The sequence below is a fragment of the Leuresthes tenuis genome, unplaced genomic scaffold (genome assembly GCF_036924035.1).
Source record: "Leuresthes tenuis unplaced genomic scaffold, fLeuTen1.0.hap1 SCAF_17, whole genome shotgun sequence".
In the NCBI taxonomy this organism is placed as follows: Eukaryota; Metazoa; Chordata; class Actinopteri; order Atheriniformes; family Atherinopsidae; genus Leuresthes; species Leuresthes tenuis.
The window spans coordinates 32,413,664-32,440,834 of NW_027325371.1; the positions used below are offsets into that span (position 1 = coordinate 32,413,664).

The 27,171-nt window shown below is 39.8% G+C and overlaps 1 protein-coding gene across 1 annotated transcript; it reads left to right on the plus strand.

Annotated features, from left to right (window-relative positions):
• Positions 1 to 3,672: 3,672 nt before the first annotated feature.
• LOC140274012 (cytosolic phospholipase A2 gamma-like) lies at positions 3,673 to 25,480 on the plus strand. The gene is made up of 14 exons (XM_072369696.1): positions 3,673 to 3,918; positions 4,212 to 4,322; positions 16,202 to 16,344; positions 17,853 to 18,039; positions 18,124 to 18,229; positions 18,319 to 18,459; positions 19,856 to 19,921; positions 20,012 to 20,152; positions 20,305 to 20,451; positions 20,546 to 20,629; positions 23,548 to 23,702; positions 24,291 to 24,462; positions 24,814 to 24,982; positions 25,282 to 25,480. Exons 1-14 carry the CDS (start codon positions 3,799 to 3,801, stop codon positions 25,331 to 25,333), a joined length of 1,794 nt encoding a protein of 597 aa, XP_072225797.1. The 5' UTR covers positions 3,673 to 3,798; the 3' UTR covers positions 25,334 to 25,480.
• The last annotated feature ends 1,691 nt before the right edge of the window (positions 25,481 to 27,171 follow it).

Here is a 27,171-nt window from a genome sequence, read left to right on the forward strand (position 1 = left end):
TCTTACAGAACCACATACAAATGACATTGAACACTGTGTCTTCAAAGGCTTACATGGTAAATGGTATAATCATAATTGTCACAACAAATTCCATTTCATCGGCTCTGGTGAGATACTGGTTCTGGTGAAGGAGAATACGATGTGGGAGGAGGTGTTAGAACACTGCAGGTCTCTGGGGAGAGAGGACATACGACCTGGCCACCCTGATCACTGCAGAAGACCACAACTACGCATGAGAGAGAGCACAACAGGCTACCACTGATGAGGTGGGACAGCTTTCTACTCTGTGTTGGTGCTGTTGAGCAACTCATCCTATATGGTTTATATGTCTCTCTTCTAAAACGTTGGTAGGTGTGGACGGGCCTGCTTTCCTGGGTGATGAGTGGTTCTGGGTGAGTGGAGAACACATGCAGTACCAGGATATTCCGAGCTGCCCAGCCTTTAGGTGTGGCGTCAAACACACAAGAGTTCATAGACTAAGAAGCAAAGCAAAAACTTTGCATCCTTGCAAGATACAAGATTGGAGTTGTTAAATGGTTCAGGGCCTCCTTTATCATAAAGCATGTAAAACAGACTACTTCTTTGGAAAGTCATCTGTGAAACCCAATAAACTTAAATCAATTTATCATTTTCCTCTTTTTTAAATGAAATTTGTGTTTATTATGTTTATTTACATTTCACACAGTGTCCCACCTGGAAAATACTGTACTTTTTTAACACGCCATTGAGTCACAGCCAACCTAAAAGTGAAGAGAATGTCATTAGATTAGTGATAAAACAGGATTATGACTGTACTAAATAATGAATACATGGGTGGAGCTTGTTAGTCTTGTTTGAACAGTACAGACTGTGACTCCAGTCAGTGTATCTACTACTCTGTGATAGTTACTGATTAGACTGCTTCTTTTTTAACCAAGACAGGACATGCAGACAACAATAAGACTCTTAGAAATAGGTGGATAAGGTTTTTAGAAAAAAAATCTGTAACATTCATGATCAGTTTAAATTTTTTTCTTCTATTGTGCCAAGACAAAGTGACGAGATGACAGTTGTCAATTATCAAACCACAATACGCTGCATTGAATTTTCCATTTCAAGAACCAAATTTAAAAAAAGGACCAGTTGGCTTCGAGTTAAGCACTTAGGATCACCATGACCTGGATGGCAAAAAATCCACAGAAACAAAACCAAAGTTAGTAAACTGTGATGGTTGGTAAACTCTGATCACAGAGCAGACCCCGAGGCTAAAAGTGTGAAATTAGATAGAATTTCATGTTGAAATATATGTGTTTATTCCTACTGTGGGTAAAGGAATTTAACTTTTCAGCAGACTTCTTTGCCTGAACACATGGTTGTCAAATGCATGCATTGCCCATGGGATTAAGTTAATTGATAACTTCAATATCTTTTGGAACTGTAAGGAGCGTTTCAGACCTGATGGCGTGCATCCAAAGCGAACTGGATGCAAATTACTTGGTGCACACTTATGCTATGCTGTTGGGATGGCAAACCCAAACATAAGTGTACAGATAAGGGTGAAGGAGACAGCAGGGAGGCAGAATACAACAGAGACCAGTGTAAACTCCACAAAGCTAGCTTTACTTAATAGTAGATCTCTATCCAATAAGTCACTGTTAGTTAATGACTTCATAATTTCACACAATTTAGATTATCTTTTTCTTCTTCTTCTACTTCTGAATCAAGAGTAGGTTTTTTAAGTAAAGGTTTAATTACAGCAACCTTAAAAGTCTGAGGTACATATCCTATCAACAAAGACCGATTGATCAAATCCAATATGGAAGTGTCAATTAAGGGGAAAACCTCCTTGAACAGTCTGGTTGGGATTGGGTCTAACATACAAGTTGATGGTTTAGAAGAGACTATTGCTGTTGTTAGCTCAGAAAGATCAACTGGACAGAAGCTGTCTAAATACAATTCAGGTTCGAAAGAAGCACACACAACACATGGACACACATGCCCCCAAGAAGCAAATTACCTTTTCTGCATTTTGTTCCTCTGTTTGCTGTCTCCTTTATTTCCTGTCCTTCTCCATCTCTTCAAAACACTATATATTCACATGTCATGTTTAAATGTCTGTATTGTTTTGTGTTTTGTGATGTTCCTCTTTAGTCTAATGATTTTAAGTTGACCAATTACTAATCATAGCCAATCATACATATGTCCATTGCCATTGGTGTTCGGAGCGGGACCTTAGGCACTGAAAGGTAATTAAGTGGTCGGTCGCCAAGGGGGAATGGGGCCATAGGAGAATTTTCCCGGATATCAGCCATCGGGTTTTTCACTCCTATTCGCTGCGAACAGTGGACGATCCTGATGGTGATGTTAAATGCTTTAAGCACTTTTTGAGTTTCAATATTTTATGAATTGTTGTAGCTTAGTTAATTTTTGTTATGAGTTGTGATGGAACTTATGGGTTAGCAGGTCCTCGACACTGCTCAAACCACATATAGTTTTGGGCCAAAATTAACTAAGATTCTACACAGAGATTGGGTTTGGGGCCACATACACACAATAATTTTAAGAAATATTAAAACATTTATTCATTTATTCCTTGCATACACGTACAGGCGTGATACTTATAGCTTTTAAGAAATGTGCTCATTGCAGAGTTATGATCAGTTGAGTAATGAAGGTTGAACTATTCTGGGAAAGAGGTTCTGTTCCCAGCATCATGATAAATACTCCTGATACAGAAAGGTTTAGCTAACGCATTACAATTGTTTTACACATGCATATGCAATGAAAACTTGCTTGCTGCTGATAATCGCAAAGAAGAACAGCTTACAAATAACAGCTCACATAATGAAGTTATATCAAAAGGGGGATCACAAGAATCTCCTGTCTGGTTGTGCTGCACCTCAAGGTAGTTGGCCACTTGCAGTTTGGGGACCTGCTAAGTTGGCTGCCGCTAACAGGTGTGACACAATACAGAATATAACATTCCTACCTCATTTAGTTGGCATGATTAAATCATGTCAAAAGGGGGAGTTGTTATAATTGGCTTTGATCTTAGACATTATGTATTCATATTCTGTGTTTTCCTAAATAACCTATGTTCCTAGCTGGTACTTTTCCACTCTGCTCATACTGCACAACAGATGACCTTAAATGGTCCAAGACCATAAACAACTGGGTCAGACAAAACATCTCTATTGGAGTAGATAGGTCTGGTACATTAGATCCACGCCTAAAACAGCACTCACACACACACATTGTTTATCACATCCAAAGAACACAACAAGGACAGCAGCTGGCCTGCTCATGCCACTAAAAACTGGCCAATTATACTCTGACAAGTGTGATTACAACCTCTGTGAGATAAAGCTGAATATAAATATGAAATGTTTCCGGATATCGGGGCTCGGCCTGACGGATTTCCTGCGGGAGCTCTGGCACTCCAAGTCCAGCGCTGCATACTTTACATGGGACCACTAATAAATACTTTGTTTAATAAACGATTTCTCCAGCTTGTTCTTGGGCTTCCAATGAAAGAATCGGACTAACAATAAAACAACTGTAAAAAAATGTCTCAAATCTATCTTTTGAAGAGTATTCATGTTCTTAGCATGCTTTGAATTAGACATCTGATACACATTGGAAAATACTCCTCTCAGTAGCCAACACATGGTAGAAATCAGCAGGCATGTGTGTGCGTGTGTGTGTGTTTAGCTATATCTGACTTTTTGCACGTCTTCTTAGCTGACAATTGTAACTACACAGAGGCAGGCAGAACTTTTGGAATTGCACTTTATGTTAATGTAGTTGATAGGCCCTAACATGCAGGCAAAAACAAGAAAAGCAGGTTTCGCATGTGCAGCAACTTGTCTTTGGCTTGCTACTTTTGGAGTTTTAGTCCAAACAGAGGAGAAAATGGAGGAAAATGCAACTGCTTCTGAGGTGAGACTTTTGGAAAAGACCTTGAGTGCCTGTTTGTAGCATGTTGTGTACAGTGGTGGACTGTAACATCCTGTTTTACAATTTTATTCTGCTTTCACTTCATGCTTTTAATTAACTGCTGTATGTTTGAAGAAACAAATGCTTCTACAGTGTGTCGCTATAACGTGGAGAAAGCTTCACACTAGCAAAAAAAAGTGTACATCTAATGATTTTTACCTCATGGTTTCTTAATACAGTTGGAAAATTCACTTGTAGGATGAAATTAATGTTCTTCTTCTCTGGAATCTTTTCAGAAAGCTATTCGTCAGTCTGCATCTCTGTGTGCTGGTGAACTAAAGTATGTTAACAAGAGAAAACAAGTTGTTCTCCAAGCACTCAACAGTCTGAAAATCAACTGTTCTGTGGTAAGAAAGAAATGCTTGCACTTATTACTCATTGTTGTGTAATACCTGCCTCATGTACCTATGGGGGAGGGGGTACTCTTACATATAATATTCCCTTTTTTTATGCTTTTAAATAAATAAAACACCACACAACCAAACTTGAAATGTAAAGATTCTTTAGTTGTAATCTTTATCAAAATAGATAAAGGAAAATTAAATAAATCACTTGAGTACACAGAGTGTTAATATTTAACAGAAATAATATCTGGTTTTACTATTATAGTTTTTTTTTCCGTTTTTTTATATTTGAGAATTTGTTTTTTAACATTTTATGTAAATTAGACCCTGAGACAATGAATTAAGTACTGAAATGTAGACAATATCTTCTGTTAAAAGTGAAAACTTTAATGCTTCCACACATATAACCATATTTCAGGCGAAAACATATGCTACATGATAAAAACATGGCACTATTTTTTCTTGTGTGTCCAAACAGAACAGTCCTTTTTTACATTTTGCAGATTTGCTGGTTTAAATTAAACAACATACATGGCTAAACAAAAAATTCCATTAGTTCTTTGTAAGAACAAACTATTTAAGAATAGTCCTGTCAATATCTAGTTCCAAAAGTGCATGAAAAATTGCAACAGCCCATGCAGTAAACAATAAAACATTTGGGAAATTCAACTTAACTTTGGTGGAAATATCAAAAACATTGTAAACTTTAATTTCAAGTGCATCTCGCGTTTCCCTCAAAGACAAACGGTAGTCCTTGAGCTCCTTTCCCTGTGCTCTTAGGTTTTCCACCGATTTCCATTGAAGTACATGATAGTCAGCCTCTTTGTATTTAGCTCAGTGAGTGTCTAATTTGAGCTCTATGGTTTGTTCGGTGCCGAGGTGAGCAGTATCACCATGCACAGATTTCAACACCATTTGCCGATACCTAACAGGTAAGATAAGCTGACTCACTTCTCGTCCAGAGGGTCTCTTGGTGACTGTCTGGGTTTTGATGCCTAGGGGCTGGAACATCTTGGCCTCTTTCAACCTGGAGACTCTGACCCCTATGACTGGGTCAGAGTCTTGAGCCTCGGAGAGCTCTTTGAAGCTAAGCTGCTCTAGCAGTTTCACTTCAATCTGAGTGAGACCAACATATACATCCGGGATAGCGTCAGGTGAAACACCTAGCTGGTCAGCAAATCTGGTGGTGTGTTGGTAGGAACAACCTGTACTGATCCTACGACACAAGGCTTTTATGCCAGAGGGAGGTACATCCACCCATTCATCATCTGTTTCTTGTAGACTACTGGACAGCAAGCCAGCATCAATGTTTTCACAGCCAGGCTTGTAGCGGATGCTAAAGTCATAGGTGGAGAGTGCCGCTTACTACCTGTGGTCTGTTGCGTTCAACCTGGCAGTCGTCAAGACATATGTAAGTGGATTATTATCTGTTCTCATCGTAAACTTTGCACCATACAAGCTGTCGTGGAACTTGTCAACCACTGCCCATTTTAGGGCTAGAAATTCTAGCTGATGGACTGAATAGTTCCGTTCAGCTTGATTCAACTTGCGGTTGGCAAAAGCAACTGGGCAGAGCCCTTCTGGGTGCTCTTGATCCAGCACAGTTCCCAGCCTGTTCAGACTTGCATATACATGCAGTATGTAATATTTAACTGGGTCAGCAAAGGCCAAGACCGGTGCATGTGTGAGCTTGAAAACAAAGCGTTATTACAAGCTGGAATCCAACAACTACCAAAAGGCTCAGAGACTCGGAAATAACTCTCTTTCCTTTGACGACATCCTTCCTACTTCTCTGTGCAGGAGGGTATCCTTTCGTCAGCTCAGTGAGTGGGCGGACAATGACAGAATAGTTCTCAACAAACTGCCGGTTATACCCACAAAATCCCAGAAAGGACCTCAGGGATCTTAAGCTGGTGGGATTCTTCCAGTGGGTCACTGCCCTCACTTCTTCTGGGTCAGTGGCGACTCCAGAGGCAGAGACAATGTACCCCAAGAACTTCACTTGGGGTTAGCAAAATTGGCACTTGTCTATGGAAACCTTGAGGCCACACTCCTCCGGCCTATCCAGGACTTTTAGTAGACACTCCTCATGCTCCTCTAGTGTCTTACCAAAATCAAATGACATCATCCAGGTACACTAGGACCTGTATCAGATTCATGTCTCAGACAAATAAAAGCTGTTTTCCCCTTTTCTGCCTTGGACATCTCCACTTGGTAAAATACGCTTCTTAAATCTAGCAGAGAGAACCACTTGCTCCCTGTCAAGCAATCCAGCAATCCAGCATAGTATACTGATCTGGAATGGTTCTGGATTTCAGCAGCTGATAGTCGATGCACATTGTACTTTGCCATTCTTTTTCCATATTATGACAATCGGAGATGCATACGGACTCCGTGACTCTTTGATTATTCCAGCTGCCAAACGTTATTGAAGATGGCGCCTTAATGTCGACTGGGGCGATTCTGCGGGATCTCTCCCTGAATGACCTTGTGTCTCGCAGCCTTGTGTGGTGAGTCACACCTTTTGCTAAGCCAACGTCCCATTCCTCCAAGGAAAAGACATTGGCTCTCTCTGCCAGCTTTGTGACTAACCTGGCTTTCCACAATTAAGGGATGGGAGAATCCCCAAAGTTGAACAGCTCAGGGTGAATAGACCTTTCTTGGGCAGACGTCTTCTTTTAACTCAGTGATGGTATTCACCAGCACAGCTCATTCACTCCGGTACGGACGTCCATCATACTCAAAGTTGTCGTCCACGTCGTCAAAATCTGATAAATATCCTGCCATGTTGCACAAATCTATCAGTAGCAAACTACGTGTGAAGTTAGCCGACTGTTACAGAGTACGGAGTAAAAAAAGCTGTGCTGCAGCAGCTCGCGTCGATGACGTCATCCCAGTAGACGAGTGTGTCAAAAGCCCTCCATAAGCCCCCCGATAGCCGCCAATAACAACAACACAGTAGCTATGAGCTAACAGTGCAATAGTACGTGTTCATTCATTCATTCGTCTTAAAGTATTGGTGAAATAAAGACAGACAATGCCTTATTTAGAGGCTGTATTATCTCTGCCCTGTTCTCTCCCATTAAATGGATATACGCGGATCACGAATAATCTAAATATCTTCCGAAGGACGTCGACTTTCACCAAACTGTTCTCGGTGAGTAGATAAATGTATTTCATGCCAGAAATAAGGTCTAGGTTTAAAAATACCGGAGCTCCCCTTTAAGCTGTGAAAGACTGAAAACAATGTACGCCTTTAAAGAGCAAAAACCCCAATAAGTTAAGCATGGGAATATCTCAGCGGTGCCTCCAAATTGTGTAATACCTCATACTCTTATAATATTCCTTTTTTTTAATGCTTTTGAATAAATAAAACACCACACAACCAAACTTGAAATGTAAAGACTCTTTAGTTGTAATCTTTAGACTCAAAGTAGACAAAAGAAAATTAAATAAATAACTTGGTTAAAGTGAGAGTGTTAACATTTAACATAAATAATATCTGGTTTTACTATTATTCAGTCTTTTATATTGAAAACATCAATTAAAATGAAGTAAAACATTAAATACCAGCTATTATGAACCCACGCACTCCCACACGCACACCTGGTCCTCAACAGTCTCTACAAATCATCTAAAACCCCCGTTGCAGGTCTGTTTCGTAGCTTGGGAGCGTTGGGGCTGAAAACAAACTGTCCGCTTCACTTTTAACAAGCAGAAGAAATCAAGTACTCACAGCTCCAGACAGTTAGTGGGGTCACCGACAGGGCGCATCAGCACACTGTCCAAGCGGGCCGACACGATCCACTGCTCACACACACACAGCAGGAAGTATGCAGATCCTATGTAGTTCACAAGAGTTTCGCTTCCCTCTTTAATGCTGTCAAAATGTCCATCTCCTTCTCCTAAATTAAATACACAAGCTAAATTCCAAGTCCACAGGCTGCTTCAGGCCGATTTAGCCTTAACTCAAACTAACCAAACAAAGCAGAGAGCAAGCTAATCACATACACCACTAGCTAAAGCTAACGGCTAATCACGTGTAGCCCACTTCTCCTCATTACAGCAGAGAGGGGCCCCGAGTTGGTAAAGCAAACTATGGTTTACTGGAAATAATACCTTTAAAATACTGTATCTCCCTTTAAGATAATGATTTTCAATGTTTTGCACAGCTTTAAAGTTCAAAATACTCTAAATAATAATATTTCTCCGGGCGGTATAGCAAAGGAATAACACAAACTGCTTTAGAAAATAATTAATCAATTATACATTTCAGCTACACATGTAACCACAAATAATACCCTTTAACTTAAATTCTTATTTTTTCTTTTAATCACAACCATCATGTAACAAAAGTCTGTTAAGTTTCATCAAAAAATATCTCTATGTTTCAGCAAAAAACACTTAAGTTTCAGATACTCAGTGGGCCCACAATCAACACATTCACGCACACATACACGCAGCCGGCAAAACCAAAATAACCCCGTTGCAGGCCTGATATGGTGACGCTTGAGTGCGAGGAAATCCACACTTTAACTCCAAACGAAGAACAGTGAAAGGGAAAATGTTACCTTGAGTATGGCTCAACTCAATGTGGCGGCATGAGGTGTGGTGGTCTGTCTTTTAAGGCGGTATTGATAAATGTAATTGTTGCCAGACAACGCCACCCTGGGAATTTCACCCAGGGAATTTCTTTTGTGTAAGACTAACCCAACTGGAGGAAGGCACTGAGGTCCGTTATGCAAGTAGGCAGAGACGGCAGTTGGATTAAAACAAAAATACTTTTTATTTATACAAGTTCCTAGTTTAAAAACTAGGTTTAACTAATGCTAAAAATATTACTCACTGAGGGGGGGGGGGGATAAAGGGGACCAAGCAGTGCTGAGACCTACTGTGAAAGACTGCATCTAAAGGGGCAGGGGGATCCCAGGGACACCACACATGAGGGAAAATAAAGAGAAATAAATCAAATCAAGTGCAAACACAATACAAAAAGGGGACACCGTGACTGGGACACCAATCCACCACCATATGCTCAGCACCTGAATGGGGGAGACCCAAGAGTTAGGAACTGTAATGAAACCAAACAACTAATCACAAGAGAAATCAAACAATTAAAAGAAAGGTACAGAATCTATAATAATTAAGCACAATGACAAATAAACAAAACTATATATAACAACAAATAAGCTGCAACCCATAATAACCCCAACTAACCACAAAACTAACAAAATAATTATATTTATGGGTTGCAACAAAAACAATTTATAAAAGAAATTAACACAAAGGGACACAATCAAATGGATGTTTCCACACGGTCCTCTCTCGCATGCATACGTGCACACAGATGTGGCTGCATAAACTAAAAAAAGAGCCACCTCTTCGCCCAACAGGGAAGAGCTATCGCTATCGCCAGCCGAATAAACGGGTGAGGCGATCAGAGGCCGAGGTGAGGCAGTGAGTGCCCGACACAAGGCTGACTACTCCCACAAACGTGGTTCCACACGAAGTTCAGTTTCAGTGAGGTACAGCGCTCAGTCCAAATAATAATGTTTTTAAAAAGGACGAAGACGACCAGAGACAAACAGAGGCAAAGCAGCAGTGGTTGTACGGGCAGATTAGTCAGTCACCTACAACAAAAACAAACTAACAATGAGCAACCTACAAATGGCTGAAGGAGGAAGCTAAACCCACTGCGCAACATACCGGTCAGACAGTCCTGGCCAACACGGCGTGGAGCGGAGGGATCGACGCTTCACGGGAGTAACCTGTAAGTAAACACAGGTTGCCATGCATGCAATGCCAAACGGGAGGACACGAGAAAAAGCACACATACCAGCAGCGGACAGCAAGAGCATATGGAGCGGTAGGTGGCACCCAGCAGCTACACCCAAGCGAGTCTTTATAAAACAATAACCAAAATTGATACTAGATGGATGACATACGGGAGAAATGCAGCCGCTGCTGGAAGCCTACCTGTCACCGCACAGAAGCGGACATGGAGGACACACACAGGTGTGATGCAACCCAGCCCCCAGCAAGCAAGAGGCCGACAGGTGCTTTACACCCGCCTTTATGTTGCAGTCTGCCACCATGATTGGTTGAGGCAGCAGCACAACTGACCGTCACCATGACAATTAACTACATGTTGCCACATCAACAAAGAGTCTAAGACGAAAGGCGATGCTTCAGGTAGACTAGGCGTCCAACGTGGCCGTAGACAGGTGAAAAGACGATGGAGTCTCTCCCAGGCAACCCGCGACGATGTCCAAAAGGCGACGAGTCACTGACTAAGTCAATTCACTTTGCTAGCGAATGTTAATAACACACTCTGAATTAGCTCAAACTATAATAAGCTAAAACGGCTGCAGCTAACACAGAAATTTCAGATGCAGCCAGACAGTCTCTGGCTGCATACCAAACAGGCCTAGCTCAAGTATCCAGGTCCAGAATGTCAAGCAGACAGTCTCTTAGATACAGGAAGAGTCACATACTTTATCTCAGAAGAGTCGCACACTCGCCGCCATGCGTCTTTGTCCCGTTTCCTCCCGATTGTCGTTTTTTCGTCTAGCCCCGCCCACAAAATCCACACACACACCTATGACACAATCTCTCTCCCTGTCTAAACCTGTCAATCACACCTTAACCAATTAAGGACCAGGATTGCACTTATTCTCTACCAGCACTTCCTCTTTCCCCATGAACTTCTTCAAAATAAAACGAAATATCTACTCTTTTATCAAACCATTTTAACCTTTACGGAATATTATTTTTACACTTTTAATAACAGTTTTACCCAAGAATAAACATATTTAAACTATTAATTATTTGTTATCTATTTTTATAGATAGGGATTTATTAACAGGGTTACACACGGTTTGCATTAACAGTTCATTTTATACTGTACAGCTTAGTCACAGTTTTCAAAAACACGCATATGCTCATAATTACCTCTCGGTTAATCACAAAGTTCTTCACATCAGGTAAACTAGCTGTTTCCCATAAAAATAAGAACTCTGGTCCATCAAGTCACTCCAACACAGACTTGGTCAAGATCACTCATCTCCCTCTTCTCCTTGTTCTCCTTGCTCTGCACACCTCAATCACGAGATCCCGCTATGTCCCACCCCCTCAGATACAGACTGCCCTGCGATATGCTGGACTTACCTGAGCTATTCATCATAGATTAGATTAAACTTTGTCATTGCACAAAGTACAGGCACTGAGACAACGAAATGCAGTTAGCATCCAGCAGTTAAAGCGCAGAGTAAGTGCGTATGTAAAGTGAATTCAGTGAATAAAGTGAATAAATGCAATACAGTACTAACAGTTCAGTGCGAGGTGCAGTGGCTGAAGGGGGGGCAGGTGGGAAAAGGGGGGTTTGCGTGGTAGCCCGCAGTCACTGTGTGTGCATGTGTGTGGTGGGGGGGGACCCTGAGGTTGAGAGTTTAGCAGGGTGACCGCTGCAGGGAGGAAGCTTTTCCTGAACCTGCTAGTCCAGGAACGGAGCACCCTGTAGCGCCTCCCGGAGGGGAGGAGGTCAAACAGTCAGTGGCTGGGGTGAGAGCTGTCCTTGATGATACTGCGCACCCTCCGCAGGCACCTCTTGCTCTGGACAGTCTCAATGGAGGGGAGTGGGGAACCTGTGATGCGTTGGGTGGTTTTCACCACCCTCTGGAGTGACTTCCGTTCTGCAACAGAGCAGCTGCCGTACCATACTGAGATACAGTTGGTGAGGATGCTCTCGATGGTGCAGTGGTAGAAGTTCACCAGGATCTGAGGAGAAAGATGGGCCTTCTTCAGCCTCCTCAGGAAGAAGAGGTGCTGGTGTGCCTTCTTGACCAGGGTTGAGGTGTTGAGAGACCAAGAGAGATCCTCCAAGATGTGGACCCCCAGGAACTTGAAGCTGGTGACACGCTCAACCTCAGTCCCGTCGATAAGGATGGGGGTGGGTGTACCACTCTTCTTCCTGAAGTCCACAATGAGCTCTTTGGTCTTCTTGGTGTTAAGAGCCAGGTTGTTGAACCTCTTCTCTGTACGCCGTCTCATCGTTGTTGCTGATGAGGCCAACCACCGTTGTGTGTCCGTAAAGTTGACAATGGTATTAGAACCATGTACAGGCGTGCAGTCATAGGTGAAGAGGGAGTAGAGGAGAGGACTCAGCACACAGCCCTGTGGGACGCCGGTGTTCAGGATGAGTGTAGAGGAGGTGTGGTTCTCCAGCCTAACAGGGGTCTGTTGGTTAGAAAGTCCAGTTGCAGAGGGAAGCGTTGATACCCGGGTCACTGAGTTTGGTAATCAGTGTGGAGAGGATGATGGTGTTGAATGCTGAGCTAAAGTCTAAGAACAGCATTCTCACATAGGTGTTGTTATTGTCCAGGTGAGCAAGGGCAGAGTGTAGTGCTGTGGAGATGGCATCCTCCGTGCTCCTATTCTGACAGTAGGCAAATTGGAAGGGGTCCAGTGTGGGTGGTAGGCAGGTTATGAGGTGAGCCAGGACCAGTCTCTCGAAGCACTTCATGATGGTTGGGGTGAGTGCAACAGGGCGGAAGTCATTGAGGTTCTCAGCTTTGGAATGTTTTGGCACTGGCACAATGGAGGTGGTTTTGAAGCATGTGGGGGCAGCTGCTTGGGCCAGCGACAGGTTGAAAATGTCAGTCAAGACCTCAGCTGGCTGCCCAGCACAGGTCCTGAGCCTTACGTGCATTGGTGTGAGGGGTTGGTGTCCTGTCGTGAGCACAGCCTTGGTGGTTGGCTCCTGATTGTCCCTCTCAAAGAGAGCATAAAAGCTGTTAAGCTCGTTCAGGAAGGAGGCATCGTTGGATGTTGTAGTCAGTTATGGCCTGGATGCTCTGCCACATGCGTCGGGGGTCAGAGTTGTTCTTAAAGTGCTCCTCAACCCTTGGCTTGTGGCTGTGTTTGGCCTCCCTGATGCCCCTCTTCAGGTCAGCCCTGGATGAAGAGTAGGCCTGAGCATCACCAGATCTGAAAGCGGCGTCTCGTGCCTTCAGCCGTAGGCGGACTTCTCTGTTCATTCACGGCTTCTGGTTCGGGAATGTAGTGATCCGTTTGTGAGTGGTGACACTGTTGATGCTGGTGTTGATGAAGTCCAGCACGGCTGCCTCCGGGTGTGATGTCTGTTGTTTGCTAATGGCAGCATACGGTTCTTCCATTGCCAGTTTAGCGTTAGCATCAGGTGGGATGTAGGCTGCAGTCACAATAGTAGATGTAAACTCCCTGAGCAGATAGAACGGTCTGCACTTAACCATGAGATATTCTAGGTCAGGTGAGCAATGACATCCGATGATGGTAGTATCCGTGCACCAAGCTTTGTTTACATATATACACAGACCCCCACCTCTGGTCTTACCGGAGTCATCAGCTGTTCTGTCCGCCCAGTAGCGACCAACTAGTTCAATGGCGCTATCGGGAACGCTATTGTTAAGCCACGTTTCCTTTAGAATCATGATGTTGCAGTCCATAATCCATTTGTGCGTGGTGATCCACATTCGTAGCTCATCCATTTTGTTCGCCAGAGACTGTACATTAGCGAGGAAAATCCTGGGTAGTGATAGCCGGTGAGGTGTTAGCTTCAGCTTAGCCCTTAGCCCAGCTCTCTTACCCCATCTTTGTTTACGATCTCGACACCGCCTGCGAGCACTTCCGCTCAGCGGAGCCGGGTTGATTGTCTCGGTGGTCTTGACGATCTCAGGGAAAAGTTGTAGTCCATCGATAAAGTTATCAGAATTGCGAGATACAATGTCCAAAAGTTCCTGGCGGCTGTAGAATGTGTTCGGAAGACAGTTCTGACTGAACAGACTTGAAACAAGCAGGCAGATAACTACTATTTCGCTAAATCTGGAGCGACGCTGAGCCGAGCGATGTGCACGCGCCACCATCTTGGTTTAGATCTATGGTGCTGAAATTTTCCTTTAAAATGTGGTAGTAAAATTCAGAATTAATAATTCCATCACTGATGGAAAGTCAGTCTGGCTACATATGCTGCCATACAGACACATGTTTTATAAAGAAATCCTTTTCTTTCTATTGACACAATACAAAACCACATTCTGCAAATTATTAAAACATGCATGGTTCTATATCCTATTTTTTCTGGCACTTTATAAAATACAAGGTTTTAGAAAATTTGTGCTGTCTTATATGTTGATACTACCAACTTAGTTCTATATGTCACACTTTAACCAAACACCAGAATATTGGAAAGTTTATGCTATAGGACAATTATTTGGACATTGACAATATTGATCAATTAATTAATTAATTTTATCAGACTCTTGATGGCTATTATCTGTTTCATGAGTTGTTTTAGGGGATTGATAACAAGGATTTTTTGAGTTGAGAATAAAAAACCTCCAAAACATTAAATACAACAATCAGTCCTCGACCCAAGATTAGTTTTAGCTTATTTGAATCGCCGATTCTCAGTTCGGGTTAACCCTATCTTCCTCACACACCAAAGTAAGTCATGAAGTTCCTCAGGGTTCTGTGCTTGGGCCGATTCTTTTTACTTTATACATGCTTCCATTGGGTAACATTATTTGACAGCATGGCAAAAATTTCCATTGCTATGCTGATGATACTCAGCTGTACTTATCTATGAAACCAAATTAACGCAATAGGTTGATCAGACTACAAGCATGTCTTAAAGACATAAAGACCTGGATGACTCAGAACTGTCTGCTTCTAAATTAAGACAAAACTTAAGTTGTTCTCTTTGGACCTGAGCGCTTCAGGGAGAAATTGTCTAGTTGTATAGTTTCTCTAGATGGTATTTCCTTGGCTTCTAGTTCTACAGTGAGGAACCTTGGAGTTATTTTTGTTATAATTTAAAAGCTGGTTTCTAGGACTGCCTTCTTTCACCTTCATAATATTGTTAAAATCAGGAACATCCTATCTCAGAATGATGCAGACAAAGTAGTCTATGCATTTGTTACTTCAAGATTGAACTACTGTAATTCTTTTTTATTGGGCTGTCCCACATATTCTCTGAAAAGCCTCCAGCTGATCCAAAATGCTGCAGCCAGAGTTCTGATGAGAACTAACAGGAGAGATCATGCTTCTCCAGTTTTAGCTTCTCTTCATTGGCTCCCTGTTAAATTCAGAATAGAATTTAAGATTCTTCTTCTCACATATAAAGTTCTTAATGACCGAGCTCCATCATATCTTAAAGATTTAATTGTAAGGTATTTTCCTAACAGAGCACTTCGCTCCCAAACTGCAGGTTTACTTGTTGTTCCCAGAGTTTCTAAAAGTAGAATGGGAGGCAGAGCCTTCAGTTATTTAGGAAGCAGACACCCTTTCCACTTTTAAGATTAGGCTTAATACTTTCCTTTTTGATAAAGCTTATAGTTAGGAATGGCTCAGGTAATCCTGAAACATCCCATAGTTAAGCTGCTATAGGCTTAGACTGCTGGGGGACCTCATCTGTCACCTTTCCTCACTTTGCTCTCTTTTTCCCCCATTTAATTTCTCAAATGATATTATGTACAGGTGACATTATTGTGGTCATTAACTTGTGTTTCCCTGGTATCCTTTGAATGGTGTTATGGTGTCGTCGTCCCCCCCCCCCCCCCCCCCCCCCTTTCCCTCTTTTCTGTCTTCTCAAACCCCAGCTGGTCGAGGCGGATGGCCACCCTTCCTGAGTCTGGTTCTGCCAGAGGTTTCTTCCTGTTAAAAGGGAGACATTCCTTTCCACAGTCGCCTCAGACATGCTCAGGACGGGAGATTGGACTGAAGAGAAGTTTCGGTGCAATCTGTTGGTTTCCTTAGCTAGGATATTATTTTTTAATTGGCTCTGCATATATAAATTTGACTAATTTCAGTTCAGTTAAAATGAATAACTCTGGTATCTGTCCATCTAGGATTCAGTTCCCCACATCGCCATGTTGGCTTCTGGGGGAGGTCAGAGGGCAGCTGTGGGTCTGGTGGGTTCCCTTTATCAGATGGAAAAGGAAGATCTGCTGGATACTCTGCTCTATGTGGGAGGAGTATCTGGGTCAACATGGTAACTGTAATTATATTCTCACCCAATACGAACAAGTTTGTTCTTGAATGACCACAGAACATATTAGGAAGCCAAAACATAAAAGAAACAGCTCAAGTGGCCATTACCTTCTAAATCTTTTTAAGTCAAAACCTTAACATTTTATTATCTTTAGATTGATCAAAGATTAAAACAAGGCAACAATAAGTCAAAACTCATTCAGTCAACTTTACTTTCTTGAAGCATGTGGATTCTTAGGTAAATTCATTCAATTTCCAGCTGCTTTTTAAAAAAAAAAAACTTTTATTACCCACTATTTTATTTTCATATTTCATGGTTTAACAATTTTAGTTTCCCATGACTCAAGACAGGATTATCAATCATTCTGTGTATGTGGAGAAGTAGTTTTACTTGGTTTTCTAACTTCCTAAACATTAGAAACATTGCTTATGTCACGGCTTGTGCTCAAGCATTCAAAGAATACGGACTCAACAGCAGACTGGATAAGAAACGGGTTAAAGGATTTATTAAAAAAAAGTTGTGGTAGATAGTCGAGGTTGGAGCCAGACAACTTGGAGATTCTGCAGGAGGGAGAGGTTTACAGTGATCCTCTTTAATGATGGGAGAAAAATCCAGAAGGAGTAAATAGTCCTTACTTATGAGAAGGAGGAAGTCCGTGAATGAGGGGTGGGCGTTGGCTGTGTTGGTTTTGGATCCGAGTCGGCGGCAGGATGAGCAGGCAGGTTGATGGTAAAGGCTGGCGGGGAGATCTAGGATGAAAGGCGAAGCAGGTATAAGGAAACCAGGACAAAGGGAGAGAGGGCAAGGGAGGCAGACACTGGAGGAAAAAGGTGTCATAAGAGACACTTGGACAATAAGTTGTAGAATCACTTGGAGAAGGCCGATCTACCACAAAAGCTTGTGAGATGATCTGGCGAAGAGTAGTTGCTCCTGCAGCTCCTATAAGGACTTCTTAATGAGCGCTTAACGAGCAATCTAGGCTCCACCCCAAAGCTCTCAAGAAAACCTGCTCAGCCCACCTAACCAAAAAGCCAAGCACGATCGTGACAGCTTATGCTGCTACTGTCTATACTACTATGATTTTAATATGTTTACCATCCAGAAGGCAGATTTACCAAGTCAGAAAAATTGTATTCAGTTCATAGATCTCTTTTGTAATTTGGCTCTGCTAAATGTGAGGTCTCTTTTCAAAAATGCTTTTTTATTCTTAATGCCTTTATCTCCTCTACTCTGCTAGATTTTTTTGGGTTGTTGTCTTGCCTTGGCATAGTGGTGATCTTTGCAGTCATTTCAATGTACTCCTGTGGCCTCTAACACCTTTTCTAGTTTTGACCTTTTTTAACTGTGTATTGAGTTTTCATCTTTTTGAACAGCTGTTTCAATATTATAAATTAGAATGATGTAATTGAGTAATAATTTAATCCACTTTTATCAGAAACTCCACTTTAGTCCATCATAAAGTTTCTTGGCCTATGTGTACTTGTCTATCTTTTTCTCCCCTATAATAGGTCCATGGCCTCCCTATACAGTGACCCTGAATGGAGCTCCAACATGGAAGGAGCCGCCTCCAGGCTATCAGGTCCTGGGGTTGAGCTGGAGCAGGCTCTGCAGTGGTTGGGTGAGAGGGCAAAAGATGATCACTTTTCTCTCACTGATGTGTGGGGGGTTTTGACCTCTGCTGGAATCATGAAACAGGTAGCAGCAACATGTACACAATCTTTGTAAATTGAGGCAAGCAGAGTTAACATAATCCTTTACAATAATGTTTTATTTCAACAGATGGATCTACGGCATCTTTCAGATGAAGCCAGCAGGAATGCAACCAACCCTTACCCCATCTATTGTGCCATAGAGAAGCACTGCTTCTCAAATGGGCCTGTAGAAGGTACACACAATCATATGCACATGTTAATATATATACCCAAAATGAGTTATTACTGTTCTGGTGTATAAATGGACTCTCTTGTCTCTTAGGAAAATGGTTTGAGGTGAGCCCTCATGAAGCAGGATTTACAGAGTTGGGTCTCTTTGTTGAAACATCTCTTTTGGGCAGCAAATTCCAAAGTGGAGAGCTGCTGGAGAAGAAGCCAGAGATGGACATGATCAAACTGCAGGGTGTGTGTATGCAAGTTGCACAGTATATTTCTAGAAGAAGCAGAGTAGAGAGCTTTGATGTACAATAAGCAAGACGAGAACCATGGCTGGAATTGGAAGAGACTCTTGTTTTGATATAAGTTAAAGAAATATTCATGAGGCCTTTGAAAATAAATTACACGGTGAAAGAAAGACAAAAACTACAGAACTGATGAAGTGGTAGGTAAGATTCAAATAGTGTAAAAGACAGCAAATCTAATCTTAAAATGGCAACAGTAAATTAATTTTTTTGTTTACATGTTAACAATTTGGAAAGAGTGCATTTCACTGCATGGAAGTTTGCAGGCCACTGAACCTTATGGGAAAATCGGCACTTTTTAATTCCTTGTTTTGGCTCTTGGGCTTGTAAATGTAGTTCTTGTCCACTGTACTGCAATAAACTGCTCCATCTGAATAATAATACCTCAGTTTGGACATTAAATACCACCTGGCTTGTATCAAACAGCAGAAATATAAAGCTAGCGTGTAGCTTGAGAACACAGGAGCTGTTTTTCCATCTAACTGTCAAAAACATTTGAACTTTTAAAATACTGCTTCATAGAAAAAACATTTTAGGCCTATTTAGATTTTAAAGAATTGTTAGGCATCATTGTACATGGCTACAATAAACAGAGTCAGGGTCACTAAATGGTAGCAAAGAATCAAGGTAAGTAAAAAATTGAATGGCATAGCAGCACATTAGCCTCTTATGCTTGAAGCTGTCAAATACCCACTGCTCAATAGGTGTACATGGGAAAAAAAGCCTGCAAATGTCTGTCTTAAAAGAAACATTGAAAAAGTGTTCGACTTTGTGTTTTTAACTAAAGAAAAAAAACATAAGGGAAAAATTCTTTGAATTTATTATCATCAATTTGTGGACAGCTTGCATTATGTCCACATCAGTAATTTATAAAATATATAAATATAATAAATATACAAAAGATAAAAAGTTATTAGAAATATAGCATGTATAGGAAACATACTCTGTACCGTATACTGAACAATTCTTTATTTTCTAATAATTCATCCACAAAAGTGTTAACAACTTTTTTACATAAGGCTAAAACAACCTTGAGTAAATGTAAGAACATTTTGTTTTTAAATTTTGCTTTTATCATCAACCTTTTTAAAATGGCAAGTGTTGGGAAAACAACAAGTGTGGCATTTAGCAGCTCAAAAAAACACAGAGTTTTTAAAAAAGAAAAAAAGAGACACATGTAAAATTCCTGTATTTCAAACATGCATGCACCACCCTGCTGCCCCATCCAAAATACATGTATGTTATGTCATAGTATGGTATGTTTCCGTATGACTGTATCATAAAATAACACTCATTGATCATTCACGAATATCAGCCCTGATTTTCTTCATTGTGCAGGTGTTTTAGGCTGTGCCCTGGCTGATGAGGAGACAATCAGAGAGTTCATTCCTCCCTGGCTGAATGGTAATCACATTATCTAACATTAATTATATCTACTGAATGTATGTGGGATTTGTTTTATCTTAAAGCACTTGCTTCATACAAATGTTTCAGTGCCTGAATACATGGATGATTCTACTCAAGAATACCTGCGTGTATACAATGCCCTTGATAAATTAATATCTCTGACCAGAAGCACTGTTAAGGATCCTGTTTCTCTGTCTGACTTTGAGAAGCTGCAAAAAATGCTAAAAGGTAATGGAATGCATTTAAATTCTTTGTTTTTGGTGACAGAAAGCTAATACGTAAGCTTTCTGCTAATGATACTTAAAGAAGAATGTACCCAACTTTTCAGCAAATTTCTGACTGACTCTGCAATTGTGCCCATTAATTCTTATCTTTTCCAGACAGGGTAAATCACAACAAGTCTGCATTGCTAGAGTTTAAGACACCAGAAGAGAGAAAAAGTCTATTCCAGCAGTGGAGCCAAGAGCTTCTGATGGCAGTTGACACTTGGAGTCAAAGTCTGGAAAATGGAACTTTCAAAACGCATGGTCAGTGTTTTCTGGAGCTGTTTGACTGCCAAATTTGGCAGCATTGTTGAAGACGAGGCAAAATTAATTTCCTTTCAATGTGCTTTCCCCCCAGTTCCTTTCCTTACAAAGCAAATCATTCCCCTTATAATAAAATGGGAGTGGGGAACAACCAACAATTTCCTCTACCAATACCAAGGTAAGAAAGTAGCTCTCTTCAGGAAAAATGTAAAAAATAATTTATTTTCTTTCTTTCTTTTAAACAGTTGGTGTAGTTTGGTGTTTTAAATGATGTATGTAAACTTGAATTTAATGTTTGGATTGACCATTGTAAATATGAAGCTGGTGGTCATTGCCCCATACCTGAGGCAAGGTAAGGCAAGTTTATTTGTACAGCACAATTCAACAACAAGGTGATTCAAAGTGCTTTACATTAAAACAGTAGAAATAAAAAGCATTATTTAAAATTTAAACAAAAAAGAAAGACATAGGAAAATCAGAGCAATAAAGATAAGATTACGACGGAGTATTAGGGCCACATTTAAAGAATTTATTTTGAACGACTTTAATCTGGTAATTAATTCTCGCCATCATATTTAATAACGACTTTAATCTCGTAAGTAATTCTCGCCATCATATTTAATAACGACTTTAATCTCGTAAGTAATTCTCGCCATCATATTTAATAACGACTTTAATCTCGTAAGTAATTCTCGCCATCATATTTAATAACGACTTTAATCTGGTAATTAATTTTCGCCATCATATTTAAGAACGACTTTAATCTCGTAATTAATTCTCGCATCACATTTAATAACGACTTTAATCTCATGATTAAGTCTCACCATATTTAATAACGACTTTAATCTTGTAATTAATTCTCGACACCATATTTAATAACGACTTTAATCTCGTAATTAATTCTCGCCATATTTAATAACAACTTTAATCTCATAATTAATTCTTGCCACCATATTTAATAACGACTTTTATCTCATAATTAATTCTAGCCACCATACTTAATAACGACTTTAATCTCGTAATTAATTCTCGCCATATTTAATAACGACTTTAATCTCGTGATTAATTCTCGCCATATTTAATAATGACTTTAATCTCATAATTAATTCTTGCCACCATATGTAATAACGACTCTAATCTCGTAATTAATTCTTGCCATATTCAATAATGACTTTAATCTTGTAATTAATTCTTGCCATCATATTTGATAACGACTTTAATCTCGTAATTAATTCTCACCATATTTGATAACGTTAATCTCGTAATTAATTTTGGCCACCATATTTAATAACGATTTTAATCTCGTAATTAATTTTGGCCACCATATTTAATAACGATTTTAATCTCGTAATTAATTCTCGCCTCCATATTTAATGACGATTTTAATGTCGTAATCAATTCTCGCCATCATATTTAATAACAATTTTAATCTCGTAATTAATTCTCGCCATATTCAATAACGACTTTAATCTCGTAATTAATTCTCGCCACCATATTTGATAACGACGTTAATCTCGTAATTAATTCTCGCCACCATATTTAATAACGACTCTAATCTCGTAATTAATTCTCGCATATTTAATAACGACTTTAATCTCGTAATTAATTCTCGCCATATTCAATAATGACTTTAATCTTGTAATCAATTCTTGCCATCATATTTGATAACGACTTTAATCTCGTAATTAATTCTCACCATATTTGATAACAAAGTTAATCTCGTAATTAATTTTGGCCACCATATTTAATAACGATTTTAATCTCGTAATTAATTTTGGCCACCATATTTAATAACGATTTTAATCTCGTAATTAATTCTCGCCTCCATATTTAATAACGATGTTAATCTCATAATTAATTCTCACCACCATATTTGATAACGACGTTAATCTCATAATTAATTCTTGCCACCATATTTAATAGTGAATTTAATCTCATAATTAAATCACGCCATATTTGATAACGACGATAATCTCGTAATTAATTCTCGCCATCATATTTAATAACGACTTTAATCTCATATTTAATTCTTGCCACCATATTTGATAACGGCGTTAATCTAGTAATTAAATCTTGCCACCATATTTAATAACGACTTTAATCACAATTAATTCTCGCCACCATATTTGATAACGACGTTAATCTCGTAATTAATTCTCGCCATATTTGATAACGACTTTAATCTCGTAATTAATTCACACCACCATATTTTCTAACGACGTTAATCTCGTAATTAATTCTCGCCACCATATTTGATAATGACGTTAATCTCGTAATTAATTCTCGCCACCATATTTAATAACGACTTTAATCTTGTAATTAATTCTCACCATATTTGATAACGACTTTAATCTCGTAATTGATTCCAAAAAATGTTTTTTTTTTAAATGTGGCCTGAATACTCCGTCGTACAAGATTGAATAGAAATATAATAAAAAGATATATATGAAAGATAAAATGAAATAAACTGTAAGAAAAATGTAAATGATGATAAAATCAGTGGTTAGAATTTTGAAACTCAAGCTTATTTGGAGCTTTATTCAAATGCAGCTGAAAATAGATGTCTTCAACCTGGACTTACATACACAGATCTGAGGCTTTCTGGGAGTTTGTTCCAGACGTGTGGAGCATAGAAGCTGAATGCAGCTTCTCCATGTCTGGTTCTGACACTGGGAACTGATAAAAAAACGGATCCAGATGACCTGAGGAGTCTGGAAGGTTCAGACTGGGTCAGGAGGTCACTGATGTATTTTGGTCCTCGACCATTCAGAGCTTTATAGCTAATACCTTAGCAGAAAGATCCAGCTAAGCTCTGTCAAGTGGCAACAAGATAAAGGAGCCCCAATTCCATTTCTCCTCAGCTTACATCACTGTTGTCTCTAGTCATAACAGGCTGCTGTGTTAAGTGAAATCATGATGTAAACCCTCATACATTACCTGCTTAGCAGCAAACTGTACACTTCGCAGTTAGCTGGTAGACATGGTTCACATGAAGAGAAGAGACTTATGTAAGAAATAGCTGTAAATGTTGATCATGCATGGTGATTACATGAAAAAGAAAAAAAAACTGAATTAAAACATTTCTTTTGACCACAGATTCATCTGTTCCAACTTGCCTCCACTCTGAAGAAAAATTTCAACTGGTAGACGCCGGGCTGCTAATCAATGTCGCTTACCCTTCATTTCTGGGAAACAAACGAGACATTGACCTCATCATTGCACCAGAGTACAGCGCTGGTGACATGTTTGAGGTACTGTAAGATGGGAGCTTCTACATATGAACCCTGGATAACTGGTCATTCTTTTCTAAAACAAAAAGCATAAGAGGTCCATTACAGAATGTGCATGTAAGCATCAATAGAATATTAGAACATTAAAAATCAATTGCCTGTCGTTACAAAGTCAACTGGAAAGTAACTATCAAGGTACATTAAACATTATCAAGCTGTAGTTATAGCTAGATAAAATCTAAAAATGACAGTTCTTTCAGCTATAGCACAATAAACTTTCTTATTTAGATTATTTTACTATAGTTCCGGTCAGCAGTAAAATATTCAAATAATATGTGTGTTGTTGTTTGAATTCAACTTGTTAGAACTGAATATTTTCCACATATCCTCAAATCACAATCACCATAAAAGATTCAAAAGGCTTTCTCTAGAGTCAGTTTTTGGTTTGTACCCTTTGAGCTTCTGTAGTACCATGATAGTAGTGGAGGGGTGGAGTAGGAGACCTGCAGTGTATTTGGGTATAAAGTGCTCATTCTGAAATGTATAAAAATGTATTGAATGTACATTCAGTTTGTCCCTGCCTTCTTTTCACTTCTGCTTAATAAACAGACTCTGACTCTTGCAAGAGACTACGCAGCTGATGTGAAGAAGCCTTTCCCAGAGATAGATGACAAAATCCTAGAGGACAGAGACTGGCCAAAAGACTGCTACGTGTTTGAGGGAAAAGAGAGGGAGCCAACAATCATCTTCATGCCGCTCTTCAACAGACAGAACTGCAAAGGTCTGTTCTTATGAGCTTAAGTCAAAAGTTTTCACACAACAAGAAACAGAGAATAATATATAATTTAGTGAAGGGTACAACTTAGGTATTACAGATCCTGGATTTGCTATAAACAATCCAATATGTTGAGCCACTGTGCCACCCAAACCCTTTTTGTGCCTGTTTTTCGCAATTTACTCAGGTTTAGTCATGGTTCATGGTATAATAAGTGCTCAAGCTGTTATCTGTTAGCTATTTGGTCTGTGACCTCCAGAATATATAGTTATCTTTATGAATATGCTGCAAAGTGATGCTTTGTGTGAAAAGTCGTGAGAATGGATAATTACTATAGGATTGTCATTAAATGTATAGACGCAGAGGAGTTCAAAGCAAAGATGGAGGAGTTCTCCACCTTCCAACGTCCCTTCAGCCAGGAGAAGATTGACTTTGTGTTGGCGACGGCAAAAGCTAACATGAAGAACAACAGGGAGACTGTGATTAGAGAGATAAACAAGGCTGTTCTCCGCAGACAGAACAAGAGGTAGGGAAGGGTCTGAATGGGATGGGGTGTGACGTGATGCACAGAATAGAGATAAAGGAATTGGAGATCATCTCACAGAACTGTCAGTATAGGTTAAAACTGAATGTCACTTTTTACACTGTAATCTGAGAGTTTACTACATCTTAATATGTCTGTAAATCAAATTGATAGATTTAAAAGATATTCAGAAGTAGGAGCTTATGTAATATCTGTGTGCTGGTGTGTGAGGCTAAGAGGGTGATGTAGTGGGTAATGGATAAAAAATCTGACATGTCTTCTTCTCAATCTATGTTTTTTAGGAGGTGTGGTTTGCCAGGCGCCTTTGAATCTTGTCTATTGGGATTGTTGTGAACTGAAATCTGTAGTATCATATTGATTTCAAGGCAAATTGCTTTTGGGGGAGGCATGTAAAACCCAGCACAGAATTACTTCTATTCAGCCATGCTTCATTATGCAATTACAATCATATCTTCTAAAGTTAAAGGGGAACTCCGGTATTTTTAAACATAGACCTTATTTCTGGCATGAAATACGTTTATCTACTCACCGAGAACAATTTGGCGAAAGTCGGCTTCCTTAGAAAGCTATTTAGAAAACTCGCGATCAGCTTATATCCATATAACAGAGTTAATGGGGCAGGGACGATGCGACCTCTAAATAAGGCATTATCTGTCTTTATTTCACTAATACTTTAAGACGAATGAATGAACTAATGTGTACTATAGCTCTATTAGCACATAGCTACTGTTATGTGGCTACTTGCAGCTATAAGAGAGCTAATGGAGGGAATTCACACGCATGGCTGCAGCACAGCTCATTCACTCTGGTAAGAGCGTCCTTCTTACGCAAAGTCGTCATTCATGTTGTCAAAATCTGATAAATATCCTGCCATGTTGCACAAAACTAGCAGTAGCAAACTCTGTGTGAAGTTAGCCGACTGTCACAGAGCACGGAGTAAATAAACTGTGCTGCAGGGGGGCGTGTGGATGAAGTCGTCCCAGTAGAGTGCCTGTGTAGAAATCCCTCCGTTAGCTGTCTTATAGCCGCAAGTAGCCACATAACAGCAGCTATGAGCTAACAGAGCTATAGCACACGTTCGTTCATTCATTCATTCTTCTTTAAGTATTGGTGAAATAAAGACAGATAATGCCTCATTTAGAGGCTGCATCGTCCCTGCCCCATTAACTCTGTTATATGGATATAAGCTGATCGCGAGTTTTCTAAATAGCTTTCGAAGGAAGCCGACTTTCGCCAAATTGTTCTCGGTGAGTAGATAAACTTATTTCATGCCAGAAATAAGGTCTAGGTTTAAAAAAAACTGAGTTCTCCTTTAAGCTGAGCCTGTGCTGGGACTTACCCGATGAATAAATGTGTTACACTTCATGTCTTGATTTGGTTTTATTGTGCTGTACATGTGCTACTCAGCCACACATTTCAGGTGACCTTTATTTTCATCATTTGGGTAAAAAAAATGTAATCCCTTTTCATGTATTTCTTATTAAAGCAACACTGTAATAAACATTTCATGGACATGAACGTTTTAGTTCAAGAGATAAAGAGTAACTGCAAGATGAGGTAAAGATTATATTGATATGATATATTGTTTACTTTGATATGATGTATTATTTACTTTGTATGCTTCTCAAATCAAATGCAGCAGAAATGTTTTCATGTGTGTCCTGCTGCTTTCAGATGGCCAAAGGAGAACCTTGGTGCTGCTATGTCTGGTCTCAAAATGAATCAGTCTATTTTAATAATAAGTGGCTTCATACTGCCTGATTGGAGGGGGAAAAAGTAAATTCTTGCAATTTTAACATGGATTTAAAAAAAAAATACATAATGCAGAAATGGTGTAAGTTCATCTGCCTTATTGGGCAGGTTGCAAATACAACCTCAATGTAAAAAACGTTGTGTGTTATATTTAAATTAAAAAAATCCAATGATATGATATCTCATGAACCAATATTATATTCAAGTCAAGTCAACTTTTTTTGTATAGCACATTCATGTACAAAACAATTCTAAGTGCTTTACAAAAGATAAAAGCATCGCAGCGGGGAGCGGAAGAAGCATTAAAATATGTAAAAGAATACAAAGAGAAAGAATTAAAATAATTCAAATGTGTAAAAACAAACAACAGTCTCGATAAGTTAAAAGATACCGTGCAGATTTCATGCATAGACACATGA